At 42.3% G+C, this 26,024-nt stretch overlaps 1 protein-coding gene across 1 annotated transcript; it reads right to left on the bottom strand.

Annotated features, from left to right (window-relative positions):
• Nucleotides 1-14,329: 14,329 nt before the first annotated feature.
• Nucleotides 14,330-23,364, bottom strand: LOC134496324 (myelomonocytic growth factor-like). Its single transcript, XM_063302057.1, has 5 exons — nucleotides 23,355-23,364; nucleotides 23,000-23,163; nucleotides 19,168-19,275; nucleotides 16,921-17,067; nucleotides 14,330-15,581 (listed from the first exon to the last, which is right to left on the bottom strand). Exons 1-5 carry the CDS (start codon nucleotides 23,362-23,364, stop codon nucleotides 15,423-15,425), a joined length of 588 nt encoding a protein of 195 aa, XP_063158127.1. The 3' UTR covers nucleotides 14,330-15,422.
• Between the last annotated feature and the right edge of the window lie 2,660 nt (nucleotides 23,365-26,024).

The following is a 26,024-nucleotide window of genomic DNA, read 5'->3' as shown; positions in this document are numbered from 1 at the left end:
GCACATGGGACGAAGGGGTTGAATACCGCTGGCTTGATTCTTCCCGGACTTCCCGCAATGAGGTCACATCTAAGCTCAGCTGTTTCAGTATAGCTTCTAACGAGTCCATTTTTTACTCCAGCACTCGGATCCGATCCGGGGTGGGGGAGCCCTCCGTGGGCTGCACCTGCACCACGTTGGGGGATAATGGGTATCTCTGCCTCCAGGATGGGCCCCCCGCCACCGTGGCATCCCCTTGGGTCTCATCCCAGGTGACCAGCTCGCCCGGAGAATTTACGGTAGTCTCCGGGGCGGTTTTCAGACCCTCGGCTTCACCCTCCGACTCGGAGCTCGCCTCTTCTAGGATGGCTGACAGCTCCCCCCCCTGGGACGGTCGGTCGGGCCGCCTCACGGTCGAGTCCGGTTCCCCTTCTTCCATCATCACGATGTCGGGTTCGGTCATCGCTGGCGCTCTCCCTCACAGGGTTAGACAACTTGTCTTTTCCTGGACAGGGGCCAGCGGAGTTAGGATCTTAGATTCTCAGCTTTATGTAATGATTGCCCTAGCCCAAATACTCAGACTCACAAGAGGCTGCTATATGAAATCTGATTTATTAAGGAACTAAAGGCAAATACAGAGAAAGCTGAGAATGAGCAAAAGCGCGCCAAATACAAACTTAAACCCTTGGTACAAACGTATCCCGCCTCCCTCGTAACAGCCCCGCCCGGCACAGGTGCAAGCAATCGTCAGAGTTGCTAGCCTGGGAAAGTAACCTTGAGCGCAGTAGATAATGCAAATACATTCCAGAGCAAAGCCAAAAGATAAGTACTCCCATCCTCCCGAGAAAGATGAAACACGCATCCTGCTAATGACATGCGAAATGTTACGATGTATCAAAGACATTGAAACGGCGAACATGACACATACTCTGCCACGGAGCGCTGGCTTTGTCTGAGTGTTTTCAGTGCCCTTTTCACTTTTTCTTGCTCCAGGGGGTCCCTGAAGTGCCGCTCCAGCGCCTGCAGGAATTCCGTGCTGTCCTGCAGTGCCCGGGCCCCTGATTGGCACAACTGGACATACCAATCGGTGGCCCGACCTTTCAGCTTTATGGCCAGGGCATTGACTTTGCCCCTTTCAGTTCTGAAACAGGGACCCCATTCCTCGAGGTAGTACCTCGCATTTGTCAGGAAAAAGGAGAGTTTAGAGGGGTCCCCGTCAAACTTTATGCCAAAGTCCTTGGCAGCTGTTCTGGTTTGGCTCCCGGTGCCCTCTGTGCCATGCAGCGGGCTCTGCGGGGGCTGATGCGGGTCGGATTGTCTCCAGTCTTCTTGCGGTGTTTGTGTCTCTCTCTGGGTCTCCTTGCAAGTCCGTTGACCCGTCGTCTGGGGGGGAGGACAGGGCGTTCTCCCTCAGTTGGGCTCCTGGATCCAGGCTCCGCTGTCGCCGCCGCCGTACGCCGGGTCGTCCCTCCGCCTCTCGTCCTGGTGCGTCTCCAGTCGTCGGGTGGGTTCCTGGGACCGAGCTCCGCTGCCACCGCCGCCGCCGAGGTTGTCCCGCCATCTCACATCCGGGCGCGCCTCCGATCGGTGGGTGGGCTCCTGGGGTCGGGCTCCGCCGTAGTCGCCACCGTCCGCTGGGTATCCGCTCCGTCTCTCGTCCCGGTGCGCCTCCGGTCGTCGGGTGGGCTCCTTGGGCCGGGTTCTGCCGTCGCCGCCGCCACGCTCGCCCCGCCGCCGCTCATCCGGGGGTGCCTCTGCGCTGTTTCCGCCGCAGGGTCCCTGCGCTGCCGTCAGCTGTTGTAGCATTGCCCGCATCGCCTGAATCCCTTCCTCCAACGCGTCGAGCCTCGCTGCCGTCCGCGGACTCCCGCTGGGGTGCTCGCCATTCCGCTTGCCCTCGCCGTTGGCCGTTGTGGAGGACGGACCTTCCTTTGGTCCCTCTGCGGTGCCAGGCGCGCCCTCACCTCCGTGCGCCCTGGGTGGCGGTTCGTCTTGCGCTTCCTCTGGGGTTGCCTGCGAGCCTGGAGAGGGCCCCCTCACCTTGCCCCTGGTGGCCTGCGGGCTCCGGGGCGCCGGGGTGGGTCCCTCCCCCACCGCTTCCCCCCAGCTGGGTCCCATACTTACCGGGGCGTTACATCGCCCGGACCTCAGCTGCATCCCGCCCAAAGGGAGCGGGGCTTCGTCGCCGGGTGCCGAAGGGTTGCGCTGCCTTGCTTTGTGGGTTTCCATACCTAGCTGGGTCCCTCACAAGCTTGTTGGATGGGTGCTAGGTAAAAAATTTTTTTGGGGTTCCCGTTTTTATGTCAGGGTCAGTCTCGCTTCGCAATAAGACACAGACTCACTTAATGGGTATTAAGGATTTCTGGTTTATTGGAATGATGGCTGACAGAACGAAAAACGGGAACGGGGGTGGTGGTGTGGAGGTGCCCCTTTTATACCCTCTTGTAGTGCCCCGGGCTCCTCCACCCTGCATTGTCCCGATCCCTCTTGATGGGACCCTTGATGGCTGCCTGGGCGTTTTCCCGGTGTCTCCCTTTGTCCCCCGGATTTGGTTGTGTCCTCCAGGGCACCAGGTGCGGCTTATCTCCGTTCTTCCGACGTCCTTCTTTTCAGCTGTCTATGGGTCCGTGGGCGTGGGTGCTTTCGGGTGCTTGTGTTAATCCCTGGTTTAATTATCTCCTTCCTCTATTTCTTAATGATCATGATCTACGTTGTGAGGCTCTTTGTGCCTTGCAACGAGGTCATGACACCATCCTTCACGCCTCTGGTGCAAAGTGCTGGCTCCATCGCTGTCCCCGGTTCCGGTTTTCGCCAGTTGGTCTCTCCCGCAGAAAAATTTTCGTTCGGTGGAGCTTGGTGATTTTGGTTTGGTGACTCTCAGCTTTATGTCAGGCTCTGCCTGCTACCCAGTAAAACCACAGACACTAGTGGAGGCTTAGGTTCTGGTTTTATTTGAGTATAGAATGCATGCCCTTAGAAAAGCTGAGAGTGAGTGGAGCGCGCCAGAACGGGATTTAAATAGCCCGTGCCGGTCAGCACTCCACCCCTTCTTACTCCAGGTGCGCCCCGAGCCCCGTTGGTTCCATTGCCAGTAGGTGAGGGGTCGTGGGGCCCCTCCTGTGCCTCAGGCATTTCCTTGACTGTTTTCCCGGCCAGTGATGGTTCATTGCCGGGTGATCAGGTTCGTAATCTTTTTGACAGCTCGGGCGCGCCTCGTGGTCTGGTCTTGTCAATTACCTTCTTTGCAACATTGTATCTCTGTCTTCCACACCTCTGGCTAGAGTCGATACTTTGTTGCCAGCACCTGTTGCTCTCTCTTGTTAGCTAGTTGCCTTTTCCCTTAATCCGCCCGGTACCCATTTCCCTGTATTGTTATGTGAGCCGTTGCGATGTCACAAGCATCGCAACGGTGATCATGACAGCTTTTTTGAGTATTCAAAGCTCTTCACATTCATTCTCAAAAATTAATATATAAAACTTGTAGAATAGGCCAGTAATTATCTTCCTAAGAAAAAAACAAGCTGAAAATGCATTGTGTTTCAACCTTTCTGGAATGTATTTGATTCCTCATCTTTCTTCTTTTGTATATATTTCTTCCATTCTGTGTGCTATTTTATTTTATTTTTTGTTTTGTTTTGTTTTTTATAGTAACTGGTGAACTTTCAAATGGTTTTCTAATTGTATCTTAATAGGTACCCGGCTGAACTTGTCCACATTTGGAAGTCAAGCAAAGTCAGGACTGTTAGCATGGATGGGATTTCATTGGGGAATTCCTGGGCTACAGGTTAAACTGGGAACTTAAAAAAATATTCTAGAAGAAGGCAGCGGCAAACTACTTCCTTTTTGTTACCAAGAAAGCTACCTGGGCAGGGCCATGAGGTCAGCAAGAATTAAGGGTGAAAAGGCTTTACTCTTAATTTAGTTATTTCGTAAATACTTTCCATCTCTTTCCATTTTTCAAACAAATCAATTTATCTCTGACATTTCTAATTCTTCATCTGTATAAAGGCAAATACAATTTTTGGCTGCCTCGACAGAAGAATGATTTTCAAATCACGGGAAGTAATCATTTCATTCTGCTTTGGTTGGACCCCCTTCAAATATTGTGTCCGGTTCTGGGCATCACATATTAAGAAGGATTCAGAGAAATTGGAAGAGTTTCAGAGAAGGGCAATGAGGTCAATCAGACAACTAAGAAACTAAGATTGAAGGAGCTAAGTCTGGTTAGTCTTGAGAAAAGATGATGGGAAGATATGATAGTACTCTTTGAATACCTAGAAGGAAGTCATGTAGAAGAAATTGAGACCAGCCTTTTCTTGTTTCAGAGTGCAGGATACGAATAATAGTTTTTAGTTACAGGAAGAAAAGATTTGAGTCAGCTTTAGAAAAACACTTCAATGGAAACCGCAGTGAAATTAATTATTCAGAAAGTGATGGCCTCCATGTTATTGGTTACTTTGAAGCAAAACCAGCCCTTTTATTTCCCAATATGCCTTTTTTCTACCAGCTGAGAAACTGGTAATTTAGGAACTGGAACCATTAATCCTTCTCTACTTGTTTATTTGTTTTAAGACATTGCAGTAAAAAAAAACCTAGCTATTTTGGAAAGTTGGACAAGAAGTTTATACAGCAGACTGCTTCATTTGATGTTCCGCAACACACTTTATTTCACATTTTGTGCCTTGTGGTCTCATCTCAAACAAATTTCAAATTGCCACTGGTTTGTAACTTAGGACCTTAGGCTTGCAAAAATGGGGGGATACGTTTGAGGCCTAGACATTTCATGAACATTAATTATGCAGGTAATTCTCGTTTAACGACCACTCATTCAACAACAATTCGAAGTTGCAACGGCACTGAACAAATGGTACTTATGACCAGTTCTCGAAGTTCCAGCTGTCCCAGCACACCTGCAGTCATGTGATTGCAATCTGGACACTTGGCAACTTGCTTGCACTTATGACAGTTGCAGCATCCCACAGTCACATGATCACCATTTGCAAGCTTTCCTGCTGACTTCCCACAAGCAAAGTGAATGGGGAAGCTGGCAGGGAAGGTTGCAAGTCACTCACACCCTCCCCTGCCCAGCAGCAGCCACCCCTAGCCCTGCTGCCCTTGTGTCACAGCTTGCACCATGCCTTACCTGCCTTCCGGCTTGCTTGTGAGCCACCTGGGACTGCTTAACGACCCACAATCCTCACTTAACAATGGCAACCAGGAGTGCTGTCGCTAAGCAATGTGGTCATGTGATGTCGCATTTTATGATTGCATCGCTTAGCGACAGAAATTCTGGTCCCAATTACCATAGTTATTTACCTGCATACTGTAACAGAGAGTTCATCAATTATGTTAGGCAGTGTTTCTCAAACTTGGCCACTGGAAGATGTGTGGACTTCAACTCCCAGAATTCCCAAGCCAGCATGTTATGGACCCATCTTACTGCAGTGCCACCCAAACCACAATGTCATGTGGTCAAATGCTTTGCTGAAATCAGGATAGATTGCAACCACAGCATTCCCCTTAACCTATCATTGAGAGAGATGAAACTTCATCTCACGTGATCTATTTTTGACAAAGCCATGTTGGTTTTTAACAATCACAGCATTGTCTTCAACATGCTTACAAATGGCCTGCTTTATTACCTGCTCTGACATCTTTCTGGGAATGTTAGGCTTACTGGATTATAATTATAGGATCCTCTTTTTCCTTCTTGAAAACAACACTACATTTACTCTTTTCCAGTCCTTTGGCACTTCCCCAATTCTCCAGGATTCCTCAGAGATAATTGATAGCTCTTCAGCCAGCATTTCCAATATTCTAGGATGTATTTCATCAGGGCATACATTTTTCATATGTATTTCAAATATATATTGTGTACACGTACAAGCACAGATGAACTGTAACATAATGGGAGAAAGGTGAGAGAGAAGAAACACACACACACACATACAATACACATGCATGCATCCATTCTCCTTAGATCCTTCCCTTTACAGACACAACACCCTACTTTGTTAGAAACTGTGAACACTCCCTATGGCCACTGCTGGTAAATGGTTGGAAAGAGTTCCAGAAGTCATGTGTTATGTGCTTGTTATTGATTCTTCCAATCCAACAGAATGTTGGAAATAAATTAAGGGGCTCAGAACTTACTGCATCCTAACTTTCCAACAATTGAACAAAACAGAACCAAATGTGGTCTTTAAACCAGCAGGAGACAGATGAGCAGAAAACATTCCAGAAATGCATGCTCCCAATGCATCCCTATTGACTTCTCCATTCTTAGCCCCCACCCTTAACCCCAAACTGAATGGATACACCGTGTGTGCAGTTGTGGGCAAGCTTTCAAGTGACACAATTATCTTGCTAAGAGTTGTTCTGACTGATCATATTGCAACTCTTCCAGTCTCAACTTGTCATGAGTTGGCTCATGTGCCCCCCCCCCCATCTTGTGAAAGCAAGTTCAGCTAGGAAGTGAGGCTTCTGCAGGCACCATCAGAACCTGCAAAAAAGGAGGAAATGAGGAAAATTTCGAAGAATTAACCTAGCAGACTATGTCAGCAACAAGCTGTAGCTTGGCAAGGAAGTGAAAAGAATCCAAATAAGCCTATGGCTGTTACAATGGTTCATTTTATGGCAAGCATACATGTATGTTACTAAAAGAAGTAACAGGATGAGAACAATGGAGATGGAGAAGTTGTGTTATACAGTACTCAGTTGCCTGCTGTGCCTAATCTAGCACTACCAGCTTGGGACTCTCCAGCTGTGGTAGATTACAACTCCCATCATCCCTGCCAAAATGGACTCTGTGGCTTACAATGAAGAATGTTTTCTCCCAGTGCTATTGGCAGGCACTATGTTGGACAGCTTAATTAATATGGATGGTTATACTGTGGATAAAACTGGTGAAATCCAATTTTTCTTGCCACTACATGAAACTACATTCATGTACTTGTCCCTGTTAACAAAATAGCAGTGGTCTGTCATTGCTGTCTTCCTGGATTTTTTGCTTCTGACTTCCCAGTCTAGCCCACAGCTCTACAATTTCCTAGTGGACTCCTATCCAAGTTCTAACCCTGCTTAGCTTTTACTAGTTTAGCCAAGGTCAGCTAAGTATTGCTACCTTGACTCAACCCAGAGACTCAGATTTAAACCAAACTTAGCCACAAAGCTGCCTGTTCATTTTTTAGGTCAGTCGTTTCTTTTTCAGCTTAAATTATTGCAGAATTATTCAGAGGATAAAATTGTCGTCCATGCTGTTCTAACTGCCAGGACACATGCTGAGACAAGGAACTGGTCTCTAATGTTTTATTGCTTGTACATAACAGGAATCCTAACAAACTGAAGAAGCGTGGGAAAACCCCAGCCATATAAACCCCAAAGGTTAAGGCGGTTCCGATCTGTGTCTCTTTGAATGGCTGCCCAATTCCTCAGTGCTACGCATGCGCTTAACAGTCTGGATGGGAGCCCCCTGCTCGCCATCCTTACTCATGACACATGCTGTCTTTGGGCCCATGAGGAAGTCATGGTATAAACAGCAAAATTAATAAACAGTCCATTCAAATAAACTAGAAAATGTGCTGGCTTGACTTTTCCTCCTTGTTAATCATTTACAGACAGTCTCAGCAATCCTTTTGCACAATAAGACCATTAAGCAACACAATTTGTTATTTCTAGTCAATGGCTATATATTTCATTACATCAGAAGCACATAAACATACAATGAATTATTAACAAGTGATGAAAATGATGCAATGGAATCTCCTGATGAAGTTCCTAATTGAAGTGGGGGTGGAGTCATTATAGTAGGGCAATTTGTTTGGTCCAGGAGAGAACAAAGTTTCAGAAAGTAATTAGGAGTATTTTAAAGAGCTGTGTAAAAAGACAGTTTTTTAAAAAAAAATAAGGCTTTTTTAAAAAGCCCAGCTTTTTAAAACAAGATAATTGTGAATGAAAATCTATTTTCACTCTTTTGTAAAGAAGGTTAAAAAGCAATATTTGATAAAGCAATGATTTAGGATGCAAGAAAAGGAAAAATGCAACTACTTTAAAAGCCCTGAAAGAACATATATAATTTCTCCTTAAAATGAAAAGGCTCTACAATAAGGAATATTGAGGACACAATAGAACACGGCCAACACATATCGGCCACAAAACTTCGGGGGACCATTAGATGGCAGCACAAGTTCTGAGTTCTCTGTCTCTTTACTGCTATCTAGCTGTAGTCTGGATTTCAGACTGCAGCCCAGATGTGGCAGCAGTCAACAGAATATGGAAATTATTTCCTAGCATTTAATTTCATATATGTGTTTGTGTATGTGAAAAGTTGTTCTGGACTTTCCCATGCAAGTTTGTAACAGGCAGCTGCAGTCCCATATAGTTTGAGAACCCCAAGGGACATAAATAAAAAATATAGTGATTCAAACTAAGGGGTAAATTTCTTTCTTGTCCAAACTGATTCTCAATGAAATCATGAGCTTTATTGATGGGGTGCAGGGCTGAACCACTGCTGGCTTGAGTGTATATGGCGCCCCTGGGCCACATGACTGATGGTGCCACCTCCTGCTGATACAAAGATTTATATATTTAGAAGGATTTGGAAGCTTTGGCCCCAAGGCTAGTGCCTACTTGGCCTTAGACCAGTGTTTCTCAGCCTTGGCCACTTTCAGACGTGTGAACTTCAATTCCCAGAATTCCCCAGCCAGGCATGCTGGCTGGGGAATTCTGGGAGTTGAAGTCCACACGTCTGAAAGTGGCCAAGGTTGACAAACATTTCACTAGACTAAAGCCAGACTTGGTTTGCACAAATCCATTTATATTTTAGGGAGTGCTGATACCCCAGTTTGAGAACCACTGTGCTAAGGATTTCCAGGAGTCTGTTTTTACTTTTTTTTTTTGGTAAGAGAAAAGAAGAAAAATGCAGTGGGAAAATCCAAGAGGGTTATGTGTGGACAGAGAGGCTCATGTAATAAAGGCCTGTAATGTTTTTAAAGGCTTCACATTAAGGAACTTTTTTTAAAAAGTAAAGACATCATTGGGAGCTCCCATTGAGAGAAAAAAGGGAGGGAAAGCAGGGTGATTAAGCTTGCTGGACAAATTTAGGCCAGTCTCTATCTTTTAGCCAAACCCAGTCCCATAAACTTCTTTTTTGGGGGTGGGTGGAGAGAAAGGGAGGCAGGAGAGAGATGCCTCCTTGACTTGAGGGGTGTGTGTGTGTGTATGTGTGTGTGTGGAGAGAGAGAGGGAGAGAGAGAGAGAGACATATCAGTGTTTTTCAACCTTGGCAACTTTAAGATGTGTGGATTCAACTCCCAGAATTCCCCAGCCAGCAGCAGAATTCTGGGAGTTGAAGTGCACACTTCTTAAAGTTGCCAAGGTTGTAAACACTGGCCTAGATGAAGGAAAGCAACATTTGGACCTCCCTTTGGAATGTTAAAAGCATGTGGCAGGTGCTAAGAGAATGGCTGCTGTAGGAGCCGTGCCATTACCAAAATGGTGGCTGTGACAGTACTGTGCTGTGTCACAGTACAGCTGCTTACTCACATCCTATTAGATAAATAAAATAATCAAAGAGGAAGCTGGTAACAAAGCACCTGCTCTAGCACTGTATATATTTGCACTGTCACTGCTGGGCCCAGCCCTGGGCCATGGAGGTGCTATAGCACATCAGAGTAGGGCTCATTTGCATGTGAGTAAATCTGGCTGGGGAATTCTGGAAATTGAAGTCCATACATCTTAAAGTTGAAAAATACTGATCTAGGCACTACTGTCCACTATTCATTCCTTTACTAGCATATCTCTTTCTCACAGATATTACTTGATGGGATAAAACTGGGAAAGCTGTCTTTGGTGGAGTTGGAAAATACAAAATGGCTGCTTCCTGGGCCTACATAGTTTTTTAAAAATATATATTTGGTTGACTGATATGCAGTCATTAACTGGTGAGCACAGCAAATTGAAATATGAAGAAATTTGCCTTGTGTTTTTTTCCAATATTACTCAAACTGCTGTGTTTTTAAAAAACACTCAAAGCACCCATAAACCCAGGGAACAGGTAAAAAGGATATCTGTTCCAATCCCTACTTTGCATTTTAGTCTTCTCTTGCTCTACTTATTCCCAGGCTAATCTTTTTGCAGCCACAGCCTTTTAAAGAAAGAAACCTCTCCTTCTGTTTGTATCTTTAGTCTTGCAACCCTGCAAGAAAACAAACAGGAAGCTCTTCCAAAGAAATGTAGCAATTTGGGAAAGTTTTCTTGTGAAGGCTCCTTATGTCATGGCAAGATGCCTGGAAACTTCAACCTGTAGATATGAACCAACAAGCCTCAACAAAGCCCTGATCCTGTGCTGCTGGCTTGGATATTCCAGCCTGAATGTTTCTTGACTTCAAGGACCCCTTACCAAAGATGGGTCTCTTTAAGGATACTTTAACCCTTCCTGTTTCACTTTCCACTCCATTTTTGGCCAATATTTCATTGGCCCTCCTTTAGGACGGGGTGGGCAAACTCTAGTGGCTAAAGGCTGCACTGAACAATTTGGAGGACTGCAGTGGAGAGGAAGATAATGCAATTTGGGTGGGGCAACATCAATTGTGGACAATTACTTATTTCCCCTGGATTTAGGGTTTTTTGGAGTGGTCCCCCCTAAACTGCTGTCTGTTTTTAATCTTTGACATTTTCATGTATTTCTAATCTCAGAATGGTGGGAAGCTGACCAATCTGCAGCAACTACGCTCAGAAAGGGCTGTGGGGGAAGGCTATAAAAAGGGCTCCCACCCAGTCCTGCTTTAGCAGGACTTGCTATCATCATCCACCCCACCAGGGGAAAATAATTATTCTTAACCTCTTTCTTCATAGAGGCATGGGGCTGTAAACATGTCCGCATCTGAAAGGGGTAGACACATCCTTCACCTTCTCACTTCTTAAAAGTAGGCCTGGTTTGCTGTACGTACTGTATGTTTGTCCAAATCTTGCCAGCATGGTTACGGGCTGAGTAAATGTTGTGCCATTCATGGAATTTGTGTAGGTAAATCCTATATTCCACCATTTCCATTCATGCACTACATATCTGTGGGAGAAGCAATAACTAGAAAGGCAATTAGTTTGTAGTGCTTAATAATCCTTCAGCTGTTAATGTGATTTTTTTGTTGTTTGTTTACTCCAAAATTTTGTCTGCTGTTAAAGGTTTGAGTCAACATTTCATTCCTGTGCATTTCATGTAGATTTTTTTAAAAAATCCCAATGTGCCCATCAATCTCTTGGAACAAAGTGGGACCCTCTTCCATTTCGCCTTGTTGCTTTGCCACTTCCTAATAAATTCCAAGTCTAAAAGATCCTTATCTAGCCAATTATTATTGGTTATTCTGTTATACAGCAGGTCCCTGGTTTAAGAATGTCCTGGTTTACGAACAACTCCTAGTTAAGAACAGACTGCCGTAAAGACAACAATACTAAAAATTGAGTTAAATACAAGGTTTCGGGTTAAATGGACAATACTATTTTGTGTATTATTATGTTTAAGATGTTTAAGTGTATTTGGAAATGTTTCTTAAATGTTTTATATGCACAGAAAAGTAAAATATACAGTATACTATATACTAAGACAAACATTTGACTAACTGATGCTAAATAACTGTTGCGACTTACATACAAATTCGACTTAAGGAGAGACTTAGGAATGGAACTCATTCTTAAACCAGGGAGCTGCTGTACAACTATCTGGTTTGATTTTTCTAGCTTATATAATAGCATATAATACCTTCCCAAGCAACTCCCCTCCCCCCAAAAAGAAAAAAAAAACAATAGTACCACAACTTTGAATTGTACTATGCTCAGGAGCATATGGAAACTGATTGCTAGAAAGCTCTATCAAAAAGAGTCAACCCATTTTTGAGGGGAAGTAAACTCAAATGCACAAGTTGGGTCATGTCTTCCCTGCAAGTGGGATAGTCATCCTCCTGACAGGATACAATGCCCACTTGTATCCACCCCTGCCTTAGCTCCAAAAGAACATAAAGCTCTGGCCACATGACTAATCACGTAAGAATCAACGTGCTATACATGTGTTGTTTCGTATTACTCCTGGTAAGTTTTAAACAAGTGTGCCTTTAAAACTAATACAATTCAATTTTACTAGAATCTGTTATTTTGTCGTCATCTACTTTTTTAGTTCCTTTTCTCTTCCTGATAGCTTTTATTCTTCTCTGTTGGATATAAAAGACCCTTTAATCCCTACTGGATTGGTAGTTTTTTCATAAATTTGGTGCTAAGATACTGCACAATTGGAATAGCTTTTAAACTATATTGGCTGGAGAAAACGTGTGGGCAGCCTTCTCCAATATGCCATCCAGACATGATAGATTATAATCTCACAATCTACTTGCTGGTTGGCAAATGATAGAAGTTTGTTTCATGGTCTTCAGTAGTAATTTGAGATATAATTTTTCATTGTATTTCAGTAAAAGGTTATTTTAATTAGAATGGAACATGTGCATGTATTTGTATTTTGAAGAATTCCAGTTATACTGAATACCTCCATCCCTGGGACTTGTACTACTCCGGGACCAGTTCATGGTCCATGTGGCCTCACAGCATTGTCTTTGCTTGGTGGCTGATTTATTTCCATTATTTCTTTATTCAATAGGAAATGATCTCAGTGAAAACACCGGACCTCTAAGGAGTGTTAGGGTAGGCTCTTCCCATATTGGTGGAGATCCTGGACTTACCCTGCCTCTTGGGCTATTCCCCCTGCCCTGTACAGATTTAGCCACTGAAAGTAATTTCTTGGTTGTTTTAGATAGAGCAGAGGAATAGCCACATGCCCACCGCAAAAAAATAAAAATAATTTAAAGCACCAAATGCCAAACATAGTGTGAACAACTCGGACCAGAAGAGAGTGACTGGAAGCTTTTCTCTGTTCCTCTTCACAATAGTCACCATTCATTTCTTACACAATATTTTCTGTACTTTGAGATCAGTGGCAATGAGGGTAAGCAGTGGTCAGCTTTGAAGTATATGGGGATAGGAGGGTGAAAATGGTGATGTCAGAGGGACCCAAAGATGCTTCCCCATGAAGATTCCCATCATAAAAGCAACCAGCAGTACTCTAACTTCAATTGCTACTTGCTAGTCACCTACTGATAAACGTTAACATCACGTTGACCAGTATAGAGGACATTAATATCTATATTTTTTTCAAAATTACAACTAGTTTTATATACTCCTCACATCATAAATCAAATTCATTTTCGAAGAAGCTTAGAAAAATGAAAATAAGAGATTGCTATCATAGAAAATTTATTTAAAAATAGATCAAAATGTAACATATTTAGTGTCATCATACAAATAGCTACAGCTTAGATGTAATTGTTTACAATTTATTTCTCGCCTCTTCAAAGCAACTTACAGATTCAATAGGAATACTGACATTTGACCTCAGATGGAACTATATGCATGTAATGACTATACCACAGTTGAACACAAAATTAAAACAGCATTCAGAAAATAAAAGTTGTCAAAGGCTTTGATGAAACTGCTACTTTGAACAAGATTCAAGATACTCACACTATAGAATTTTCAAGCATTATTATTTCAAATACATTCTGTTGTAGTAGACACCAGCAGCTGGAGAACTTGAATAACAAGAGTTCTATGTGAACTTTGAACACAAGCACAATTAGCCTGGATTGAAATCTACTGTAACTCTCTCCCAAAATGTAAAGCCATTCTGAACACAAAAGACAATGGGATTCCATAGAAATCAGCATCAAGTTCGGCAAATGACTGCATTTAAATAAAGAAAAATAGAATTCAAGTAGTTAGGAACGGAGTGCAACTCCAGTGGCTCTTTCCCTTTGTGTTCAAATCATTTAAATTATAACTTAATTCCAATGTAACAAAATAAGATCCATAGATTATTAAATAATCACCGCCACATAGGATTCTACAGCAAATTAACACTGTAGGCTTCTGAATTTTAAAGCTTGAAACGGCATCATCTTAACCACTTGGCCTTGTTAGAATTGGTCCATCTGCCTCTACCACCAGGCCGTTACAGAGAAGATGCTGGTGCCTGGTGACCTAACATAGGTGGCTTGGTGATGGCAGAAACTGGTCTAGCAAATGGTGTAGGACATTGGCAGAGGGAGTGCTGTTTACTACTGTACTTCTGTCTGGAATTTATTTTGGACCAGAATTATTGTATATAAAGCAGGGCTAAGCAGCCTAGGGGCTACTCAACTTTTTATGCTACTATTACTTTATGCCTGATAGCATGGCTAAGGATAGAGGCTGGTAGAAGTTATGAACTGAACCTCTTCCAAGAGGAGGCTACACGTGCCTGTAGCACATTTCCCATCTGTAAAAATGTACTGTATGCCTGGACTGTACCATTTGCCCCGAACACTAATAAAGACAGGAATTGGAAACTTCCCTTTTGTTTCGTCCCGTAGTTTGGTCTAGCTACTACCAACTAGTACTCTTATGTTTAAATATTAAACAGTAGTTTAACACTGTATGTACCTCAACATACATGCCACACAAGGCTATAAGCACTGCAAACTGTAAACGTAAGAATGGCTGAAACCTAAGCAACTGTTTTCTATTAATCTGACAGCATTGGTATAAATATTAAATAAATATCTAGTACTGAAGTCCAGATTCAAGATTCAAAACTCTGACACTATAAATATTAAATAAGCTAATAAATTAAAAGAAACTCATTAACAATCTATTAAAAACTGACCACAGTGATATTTCATCAGAGAGAGAAAGAGGGGCGTGAGGTAATTGGGAACTTGCCATCCCAGGAAGAGTACATTTCTGAACCATCTTGCCCAAAGCTGTTACATTACAAAGTATTTAAGACATTTGAAAATAAATATTTCCATTTTTCTTACACCTTAATTGCTATCATTTGTAAACAACTAAAGTTTTAACTGTAGCAGCCTCTCAGGTGGTGAAAGATTCTGAAGGCAAGTTTTCCCATCTCCAAACTACCATGACATGTAAGATGCTCTTCTCTCAATATCATACCAATAGTCATTTGAAGTTAATGCTATTCTGTAAACACTTAAAACAGCCAGTTTTAAAACATACTACAACTCAACAGGATGGCAGTGTTCACAATATAAGACAATGGCTGGGTTTTCACAACATGCTGACTCTCAAGCAACCTGACCCCATTTTAGTCTAATCTAGCATGTTGTACAAACCCAGCTAATATTTCCCTTACTTAGAGCTGAATTTATTTGGATTAGTTCATTGTCCGCTACTTTCAGTAAAAAATGGTTTATAAAAATTTAAAATAAATTAAAAACAAAGACAGAAGCTGGAATTCTACCAGTCAAAGCAGTCCTGTCAGGTAAAAGCAAGTCTTAGGGCTTCCTTTTGTGGACAGAATTATTTCAGCTTCAAAGTCTTTGGGGAGAATTCTCCATAGATTCCTCTCATGAACCACAGTGCCTCAGGGCCCGGAAAATTCTATCCATAAATTTCTGGAGACTGCGGAGGACCAGGTAGCTTCCAACTTCTCTTTGAATTTTCACAAATTTAGGCTCATTTTCTGCCTGTGGATAGACAACGCTGGTCAGGCTGCTTTCTTCCATCTGAAGAGGAAAGAAGATTGGGGGAAGGGGGGAATCTCACATTAATTGACATTTGCATATTAATTCTGGCAGTATCCAAATAGGCCTGCATGCTACTCTTGGATCAATGCTATTGCAGCCAATGTTGTCACCATCACATCCTCAAGTCCCCTCCACATGTAACCTGATTTTAATAAGGTTGTGTGCACCATGGCAAGAGAAAATGGGGTGTAACCCAGCATGGGAAAGCATGGTCCCAGTGCCTCCAGAAAAGCAGAGAGAAACATCTTTGCTTCACAAGCAGCAATGGGTCAAGGGATATGCTCATAAATATATTTTGAGCTGATGTAAGCAAAATAATGCACACAAATGCATTTACTTCCTCATGCATGCACACACCCATGCTCACTGCCCTACTACAGCTGCAGCAACAATTCTATATGGCACTCCTGAAGATTGCCTACAACTCACAGGCCGCCGATTGTGTATGTTAAAATTAATACGTGAACAGGAAAAATGCTCATACTGTCTAAGATACAGTTCAGTACAGTAGAAACGTATGCAAAAACTAGGCACTAGGATTATGCACAATACAAAGAAGAATGACTTCAAGTATTTATTACTTGGAAATTTATGCTTACAATATGACCAAGGCAAAGCAGAAGTCCCCTTCCTTTCACAAGACTGGATATGCAATTGTTCAAAAATAACTTCCATGGCCATTACTGTTGAAGATGAAGTGGGGCCAGTATTTAAAAACCATCCTGCAAAAACAGCACTTTTGGCCATAGTTGAGGTCCTGAAGCAGTAGTCCACTTCTTAGATTCCTTCAAAAGCACCCACCAAGCTACAGGGGCATGGCTTCTCTATGAGGATGGAGTAGTGTGCATCTTGCAACTACCAGGGCTATAAAGCACCTTAGATCTGGTATTCAAGAAGTGCTCTGGAACATGAAAATAACCCCTATCTCCAATAGCAGAAAGAGCCACAGGCTTTCCCAGGAACATGTGGCTATCTTTCACAGCTACTGTGGGACCGCAGAAAAAGATAAAGCCTTAGAAGTGTTGCAACAGGTGCTACATTCATGCTCCATATGCTCCAAAGTATCCTTTGGAAACTGAATCTAAAGTACTGCCCAGCCCTCATAAAAGCAGTGTTTGGAGTCTTGCCTTCCTAGTTCATCAACATCCACCAACAGGGAATTGCTAAGTTCCAGGTAGGAGACCTGCTAAATTATTATAGTATATTCACCCATCCATACTATACATTTACCTTGTCACTCCCATAGAACTGGGTGGTTTCTCCTCGCTATCTAGCTCTGTTTCTTTCCCAACCTAAGAGGATTTATGCAACTTCTCACCTGCTGTTGAATGTTGGTGGACAAGTTGGAAACATCCACTTGAATATTAGCTACTTGGTCAGTGTAAGTTGTTAGGATTTGGCTAACATATGAGAGATAGCCAGAGTAGGTTTGGAGGCCTGCCCGTATCTGATTGAAGCATCCTTCCTGCATGAAACAGATGTAATGGGGAAGGAAGAAAGTTATTATGCATTCCTTTCTTACTCCAATTTCAGTAAAATTATTAATTCGATTGCAGCGGTGCTGTACAAGTTCTGCTATGTTGAGGAACACAGAAGCTTTTCACAGACAAGTCAGACTCCGTTCTCCAGAAAGTGGACAGGATTATTGAAATTAATAAAGTTATTTCCACAGTATAATGCATACATACTGTGAAAACAAACCTGATTCTGCTGTGCAACAGTTGATAGCTGTATACATTACAATTATGATTAGAGGTAAGGAGACAGTGACACTACCCCAGGATTGAAATGTTAGAAATGGCTTAATTTGGATAAATATGAACAAAATGATTTCTGCTGATGTAAATTAAGCAATGAAGAATAAACAGAAAAATGAAGAGCAACTCCATTTCCCTACCATTTTAACCAATGACAGGCCTGGGAGATACTAATTGATAGATTAAGGATGGAAAAATTAATAAAGTCATAAAAGGTGGCAGCAGAAAAATATGTTTCTGAATAAACATACATTTTAATTATTAAACAATAAAATAGATGTAGACAACCTATCTATATGGGTGCTCCAGATTTCCATGCACCCACACTTCAGTCTATAGACTCTTATGAAATATTTGCTGAGAAAACAGACAGGGGAACTTTATCTTAATACTGTTATCAGTGATATTTATTTACCTATTTTGTAACGTTCTTCTCTGGAGATGTTGGGTATCCCAAGATTATTGTATTGGAGGGATATGTCAAACATATACATTTTGAAACTAAGATCTGGCTTTTTTAAAAAAGCTGACTAAAGCTCAGAACACATTTTAGAACTTTTAGGATTTGACAAGGCAGATGCAAAGTAATATTAGAATATGTGCACAGTTGTCTTCTTTCATTACTGGTTAGGGTTAAGTGTTCAATGCCATTTCACCTTGTTAAGGAATAACAAATTTCAAAGTTGAACATGACTCCAGAATTACTAATGGCCAAATCTAAACTAAGCACTCATCAAGAAGTTGAATGTACTTCCTTGAAGGAAGAGGAACAAATTATAGGAAGATTGTGAAATATTGCACTTGATAATATGTTCATTTGTGGGCAGGAATACCATTAAAAGGAAGGTTGGTTATATCTAAGTTGATTAGCAGTAGAGGAAACAGAGGCCACTGATAATACATGCGATTATTCCATCCCCAATGAAATCAATATACTGATTTAGATGGCCTACATTACATGGACCTACAACACGGGGTGCACATTCTTGTTATGGTGGATACGGAAAAAAACTTGAAAGGATAGGCAACGAAAGCTTATGCAGCACATTCACAAAGACGAGCTGCTGAGTGGGTGGGTGGGTGGGTGGGGATTTGTGGGGGTAAGTGCAGTTGCTGGCTTAAAACTGGTACTGCTTTATTTCTGCTTAGGTCTGTCTACAGTACTTTTATGATATCTGATTATGGATAATACAACTTCCAAGAGAGTCTTTTTACCCACGGCAGGGTTACCCTGTAAATTGTTCGCATTAAAACAGGAAGAGATCCCCCAGGCACCAGCCCAGACCCCCCCGTCTTACCTCATTTTGTTTTACAGTAACCATGTCTATTTTCCTTCAGCAAAAAAGGAAAAATGGGGAGGAGGCATCTGGTAAAGCAAAGTGCCAGCTTTTAGCATTATCTTTGCTTACAAGAATGCCTCTGCTAACCAAAGAGATCCCAAAGGCATTTTTAGGAAATTAAAAATAGTTGGTGGCTAGAGCCCAGTGCTTTGTCTGAGAGAACCGCCACCAACTAGAAAAAAGGTAAAGCCAGTCTGGGAAAAACCAATCCTGAGACCCTAGAGGAGATAAGCAGCCTTACCAGCTTGCTTATAAGGAAGGGAAATTTTGTATCCATACTCAGTCTTAGTAGCCATTTTACATACAGCACATAGGCAGCCAATTTGTGAGAACACCCACAGATGCTTTCAAAATTCCAAATATTCCCATGATTCCTTACAAAATTATCTGCTGCCCTAGTACTTCCTGGGTTGAGGGGAATGCTATATAGCTAATTTATGCTATAATTAGATGGGTGTTGCTACTAACCATGTCACAGAGGTCCTGTGGGCAATGGGAAACATCAACTTGCTCAATGCCCAGGATTTTCTGCATCATCATCAGTTCTCTATCATTGCCAAGGCTGAATGCTTTACGCTAGAGAAAAAAAATAAAGAGACTGAAGAGGTGTTTGTAATTCCAAAAGGGAGCAAGCATATGTGAGTGTTTTCATATCTTTGTTCCCCAGCAGTATTCTACAAAATCCTTCCCCCCAAATCCTATTTTTACAATACTTTGAAATCCACTGAAGCAGAGAGAAGCTAAGCAAGGTACCTGTCCCTTGTCAACCCCAGTCCTGGAAGTAAGCAGGTTAGCTTCTGTATTTTAAGATTGCAGGACCCATTCCCTCTTCAGATTTAGTGTCTGCACTGGAACAACGTATGTCATATTAAAAGAATGCCCATTGACTTACTTATCTGACTATAAAGGGTTTAATGAGATAGAGCTGACTTGCAAATAGAAGTATTGAGAAAGGCAGAATGATGCTACATTCTGAGACAGCAAATGCTTATCTTGAGGCTCACCATTCAAAACATCCCGAGTTTCTAAACCTTTAAGTGGGATGCTTTAAAGTACATGAGTAATGCCTATGGAAATCTCAGAAGCCAGTGAGGACTGTTGGATATCACTCCCAGTTATTGGAGTTTACTGTTCTTTATATCTTTTCATCTTCTTATGATTAACAAAACAAATTATGCTCTACTAAAAATATGGGGTTGAACCTATATTTACTCAGAGCTGAACAGTTAAAACCAATAGATCTTAAAGTTAGCTGTGACTGAGGTAATTTCTTCACTAACAACTTGCAGCATCTTTTGGAGTCATCCAACCATTGCTAGAACAAAACAACAGTAATGAGAGTAATTTATATCACTTCAACAACATCTGGGTGATGCTATAAAGACACCAGAAGTCAATGGAGAAATGGCCTCAAAACCCCCTATAGATTTAATTGAGACTACCTGAAGTATAGTATGATGAAATCTGGATTCTGCCCATTAAAACTGAGTGCAAGTTGGCACAATTTACAGTGAAGATAGGATTTAGGATTCTTCTTATAATCAAGGCTAAATTTTAGCACTGAATTCATAACCCTACTCAGCATACCCTACTCTTACATAAACCACTATCCACACAATGCAGACTAAAAGACTTTTATTCTATTTAAAGAGCTGCAAAGGAATGTCAAGCAGTAGATTCCACTCCTTAGATTTTCTCCCTCTGTGTTTAATAAGCCTTAATTGTAATATATTTCATATTTGTTTGACAGATCCAATCAAATTATTGCCTCCCCACACCCAAAGAGGAAGGCATTGAGAATGCCAGAACTTTGCTGGTTTGTTTGCAGACAATTTTCTCCTTTGAGTTTTGACATTCTAAGTTGGCACAACCTTACATACAACCGGAAAGTATGAGACAGAAGCATTCGTGTAGTTTAAGTAGGGGCTGGGCCCTGTTCACAGTGCTGGGAAATGCTGTATGAGATTAAGACTCTTTGGAAAGATAAGCTATAATTTATGGGAAGTATTAGAAAAGGAATGTCCTAACTATTTTGTTTATCTGAAAATTTCAGCCCAATGGGATGTTGAAGTTGTCTGTGTATATTGTTCTAGTGATTTTAGGCTGTAACTGTTTTCTCAATTATGTCACTATTGCAGAAGACATTTTGGCACCCATAGGCATCAAGGAACTTCCAAATAACTTCTTGCCCTTTAAGTTCTCTGCACCACCAAGCTTAAGCCCCATGGACATTTAGAAAATAAAAATGGTAGGTGCCTGCTGCCTGGGATGAAGTTTGACAATGTGCCTTCTTAATGGTATACAATAGCTGAAACATCCTGGAAGGCTAGAAAAAACAGCGAGATATTCACGACCAGCTCCATCTGCCATGACAGCCTTCTTATGAATATTCACAGCATGCTCCCAACATTCCAAATATAATCATGACCCCAAAAAGATAATCTGTGATTTACAGATTACATTTCACTCTGACATTGGTTGATTGACATGTATCCTTTAAGATTAAATTTATGGGATTTTTTTCTTTAAAACAAACATGTTCTGAACACGGAGTCATTTTTCTGGATTTCTACAATAGCATCCTTTTGGATAGAATATTCAACTGGCTATTTTTTGCTAGTATTTCCACTCCCACCTGGCTAAAATATTCCAGAAAATGGTCAGGGTAACTACTGCTTAACACTGTGGTTTTTATGTGACAGGGCTCAGAGTTTTGCCTCTTCTAGTCCTCCATGTGCTAATGGTGATTAGTAATAGACAAGAAAATGACTAATACTCTGAATCCCAGTCCCACCAAGGCCATGATTCTATTAGCACAGCTTTCCCAGCCCTGCCACCAACACATCTGAAGGGCATCACATTGCAAAAGGCCATTTTAGCAGATCATTTGACTATCTAGGAAAACAGTCTTTTCTGGATATGATTGCAACCCCCTAGACAGGGATGGGCAACTTGTAGCTCTGCAGATATTGCTGAACTTCAGCTCCAGGTTTCCTTCATTACAGGCTGCTGGGAGTTGAAATTCAACAACATCCACAGGACTGCTGGTTTCCCTCTCCTACTAATACACGGGTTTGTGGTGGATGGGTAGGTTGTTGACCAAATTCAACATTTCCATTGGAGGCCCATGTCCTTTTATAACATGAAGCATCTTCTAGCAGCCAAGGATAGAATGCCAGCTGCAAACTCTCCACTGTAGCACAGTCATGGTTATAATCATATCCTAACTGGTCTGCCACTGTTCAACACTTTAATTCCTTTGCTCAGGAGCCTAAGAAAAACATCTACAGGAGATGTTTTAAACAGGATACCACTATATCTAAGTGCACACTGAAAGCACACCATCTAAAGTGCTAATTGTTTAAAGCACTGCTTCCCAAACCTGGGTAAATTACCCACATTTGGGTAAAAGTGGTTTTTCTTTGGGTAAAGACACATGAACCCATTAAATTGCCTTAAAGAGTTTTACCTCTATTGGGTTAAAAGGACTTTCTGATAAGCTTTTTTGGGTAATGAAGGAAAAAGTTTGGGAAGCATTGGTTTAAAGCCATAGTATCTGAGGAGCTACCTTATCTCATAAGAGTCTTATGTTACCCAGATTCTTCCCCAAATCCCTCGTTATTTAAAATTATGCAAGTAGAGATTTAAACAGTCTTTTTGGAATTCTGTCTGTAAAATGACAATTCAGTGGAGGCTCACCCAACACTGGAAGAAAACCAAAAGACTCAGTTGATCACCTCAATAGTTTTAATCTGATGACTTTGTTCTCTTCCACTATTCATCATTTTCCATTATTTTGAAACTCCACTGTATCATTTCAATATAATAACAGGTATGTTTTATGAATTTTAGATTAATTTAAAAATAGGATTTCATCTAGCTATATTACCTAGGAAATTTAGGAAACACCTAAATTTCCAAGCTACCATGGCCAATAACCACACTGCTAGGAAATCTGGAAAATGTAGAACCAAATGCAAGGCTCCAGGTTAGAAAATCTAGTTAAAACTTAATATGAAAAGGACAAACTGAAACTACCAAGCCTGCAGCTATATGTTTACTTTTTTTGCATCCCTGCAATGAAGGACTTGGACAAGGTAGCTGGCAGACTTTTTCATTAAACTACCTAAAGAATCCATAGATTCACCCGTGGGGAGAACTTGTGCACACAGCAATCCAGTGCATGACTGACTCAAAAGCAAATTCCTAAGCCTGTGTAACTTATCCAGGAATCCCTTCAAACAATCTGAGAAACTGGGCTCACAAACTATGTAGCATTCTTTTCCTGGCATTTACTTACCACAAGCTCATTCAGTGCAACGATATCACTCTTTATCCTGGAGACAAACTGCTTATTTTTCCAAACGAAGTGTTGCAAACCAGGATCTCCAGAAAATTCCGTCGCGGGTGCAGCTAAGCACGTTAACCAACATAGTGCAATACTGACCAGAAGAAGACCACCACCTGGAAAGATAAAAGAGAACACACAATGGTGAGGACAGACTGATTGTTAAAAAAAACACCAAACGGACTATCTTATGAACCGCATGGGCACCACCGAAATATCAAGCTGGCACTCGTGCATAAAAGATTCAAACCACTGAACAGTTATCCTACATGTGATTGATTTATCAGCTCTAGTCCCCATTCCTGACCTCTTTTCATTCATGAAAGCGGCTCTGGAGCTGCGTGGTTTCAATCTGAAGAGGTCCCGCTCAACTCCCCATAGCGCGAGCCAAGAATAAATCATAAAGCATCTGAACGCGAGCGGGTGGGAAACCGAGTCCGTCAGAATAACTTCAACACCTGCAACAAGCTCAAGGAAACTCAATCCGGAGTACGGGTCTGCCGCTTTCGTTACCCAACCCTTCCGAGTCAGGGGAGTCTCTGTATTACGTGGCAGCTCTACGGATTTCCACCTTTAGCTTCCCCTGGCGCGAGTCCCTGCAAGAGTTACAGCGGGCTTTTTGAAACTCAGTCGCCCAGCTCGTTTGGAAGAAACAGCTGTAGGCGTCAGGGCGCTAGAAAACGAAGCCTGTTAAATATTCCTAGTCAGTGCCAAGGACGAGTGGCCGGGAAGCTAAGCCAGGACTCGTCCTCCACTGCAAATGCAGGCAAGACTCCTAAAGGGCGGCGGGCAAGTCCTCCAGGGGAGCCCTTGCCCCAAAGGACGCCGAAAAGTCGCCCTTTCCGAGCCAGGCGCCACCACGCGGAAACTTACCCGCTCGCCTCGGGCCCCGCCCGGCCGCGACGAGGGAGGACCTGCCCCGAGCGCTACTTACTCTGTGTTGAACTCATCCTCCTGCGGGAAAACCTTGGGGCCGCTTCGGCTGTTGGTCTCGCCCACTTTCTCCTCCCTCTTTCTAGAAAACGACGACCGCGCGGTGCGAGAGGCCAGTGGCGAGCGGGTGCCTAGGTTGCTGTGAATCAATCTGTTACCCTTTGGGGGTATTTATAGGGAGGACGATTCGGGAACTTCCTCCGGACGGTGAAAGGAGGGGCACTGGAGGCTAATTGAGGGGGGTGGTGTTAGGCTATGACTCTCACATTTTTTCGTTTATGCACTAATTACGGTAAAATCAAAATCCACTGAATGTCCCTGATCCGGGGTGATGGGGAGGTGCAAAAGGAGCCTTCTTCCATTTTCACAGGTAATTCTGGGGCTGTTTAATTGAAGCCTTAGAGAATACACAGCTGGTTCCAACACTGGCACACTCTTCTGTGATCTTCTTTTAAAACTTTATTAGAGTTACTACATTTTTTTAAAAAACCTCCAGTCATAAATCTAAGCTTCAAATTTGAAAATAAATTATTATTGTTTGGAAAATGAAGGCAGTAATAAAATGCTATTCTTTTTTCTCTCTCTCATTATTTAATTTAAAGAGAGATTATGACTAAGAGATCATGTGTTTTCCCATCCTTCCAGAGGCTTTTTATTTCTTACATCTTGGGCCCATCTTTCCTCACATGTTCCTTTACTCCCATTATTTATTTATTCTAGACCCATGGATTGGTTCCAGAATTACAGCAGTCTTATTGGAATAGGGCTTGACAAACAAAAAACTCATTAATTTTAATAGCCCTACCCAATGTATGGCAAAATCTAGATCCAGTCAGGCTTGAGCAGTGGGCTGAAATGAAATGGATGGTATTTAACAGAGAGAAAGGGGGTTCTCTGTCTGCCTAGAAAAAAAATAAAAGGCATGAGTAGGACAGGAGTCAGACTTGACAGTAGTATGTGTGAAAACGATCTGGGTGTCTTGTCAACCCCAAGTTCAACATGAGCTCCCAGTGTGATGCAGCTGCCTAAAAAGGCAGATGCTGTCTTGGGGTGCTTGAACAGGAGCATAGAGTCCATGTCATGGGAAATAATGGTTCCACTCTACTGTGCCCTATTCAGACTGCACTTGGGATACTGTGTTCTGTTCTGGGCATCCCAGTTTTAAAAAAGGTCAGGGACAAATTCAGCCAGTCCAAGAATGGCTGTCAAGGGGGTGAGGGGTCTGGTGTCTAAATCCCATCAGGAATGGTTAAAGGATTTGGGTATGCTCGACCCACAGAAGAGGTGACTGTGGGGAGGTATGATAGCAGTTTTCAAATATCTGAAGGGCTGTCACACAAAAGAAGGAGTGAACTTGTTCTCTGTTGCCCCAGAGGGCAGGACAAGAAGCATGGATTGAAACTACAAGGAGTTAGGTTCAGGCTAGAGAGCAGGAAGAACTTCCTGAGTGTATGAGCTGTGAGCCAGTAGAGCAGGCTGCTACATGAAGTGAGAAGTTCTTCCTTGAAGATCTTCAGAGTCTGGATGTTCATGTGTCAGAGGTGCTCTAGTGAATCCTGCACTGAGCAAGGGGTTGGACTAGACCTCTAATATTCTTTCAAACTCCATGATTCTATGCAAATTCACACATAATCATTATTATTTTTCCAAACTTAGTTTACCCTCTGATAAAGGGTTGAATGGAAAGTATTAAAATATGGTTTGAAAATGGGAAAATTATATGGCGTTTGCATCTAATATCATGTCTTTTCTTCATACTAGCCTCACAGTGATCGTTCAGAAGCAAATGGAATTGATGCTTGCAAAGATTCATTAGAGCATACGGAGTGTTTTATTTTGATGTTAGGACCCATGCCTCTGAAGGAATGCATACTTCCCATCAACATGATAGTTCTCTGTTATTGGGTACCCTCCAGAGATTACTATTGCCTACAGCAGACAATACACTATCTAGGAGGAACACATGTATATAATACCCAGATATATACCCACATGCACATATATCTGTCTACACACAGACATAGATTTATTTTATTTATTATAA

This window comes from Candoia aspera, chromosome 4, assembly GCF_035149785.1.
Source record: "Candoia aspera isolate rCanAsp1 chromosome 4, rCanAsp1.hap2, whole genome shotgun sequence".
Lineage (NCBI taxonomy): Eukaryota > Metazoa > Chordata > Lepidosauria > Squamata > Boidae > Candoia > Candoia aspera.
Note: the sequence above shows the minus strand (reverse complement) of the source record. Positions and strands in the feature narration are given on the sequence as shown.

Excerpts from the sequence above, each read along its gene's own strand:
- LOC134496324 (XM_063302057.1), bottom strand. Across the intron at positions 19,276-22,999 it reads TTGCACTGAATGAGCTTGTG|CGTAAAGCATTCAGCCTTGG; the intron begins GTAAGTAAATGC and ends TTTTTTCTCTAG. Across the intron at positions 17,068-19,167 it reads CACAGGACCTCTGTGACATG|GAAGGATGCTTCAATCAGAT; the intron begins GTTAGTAGCAAC and ends TGTTTCATGCAG.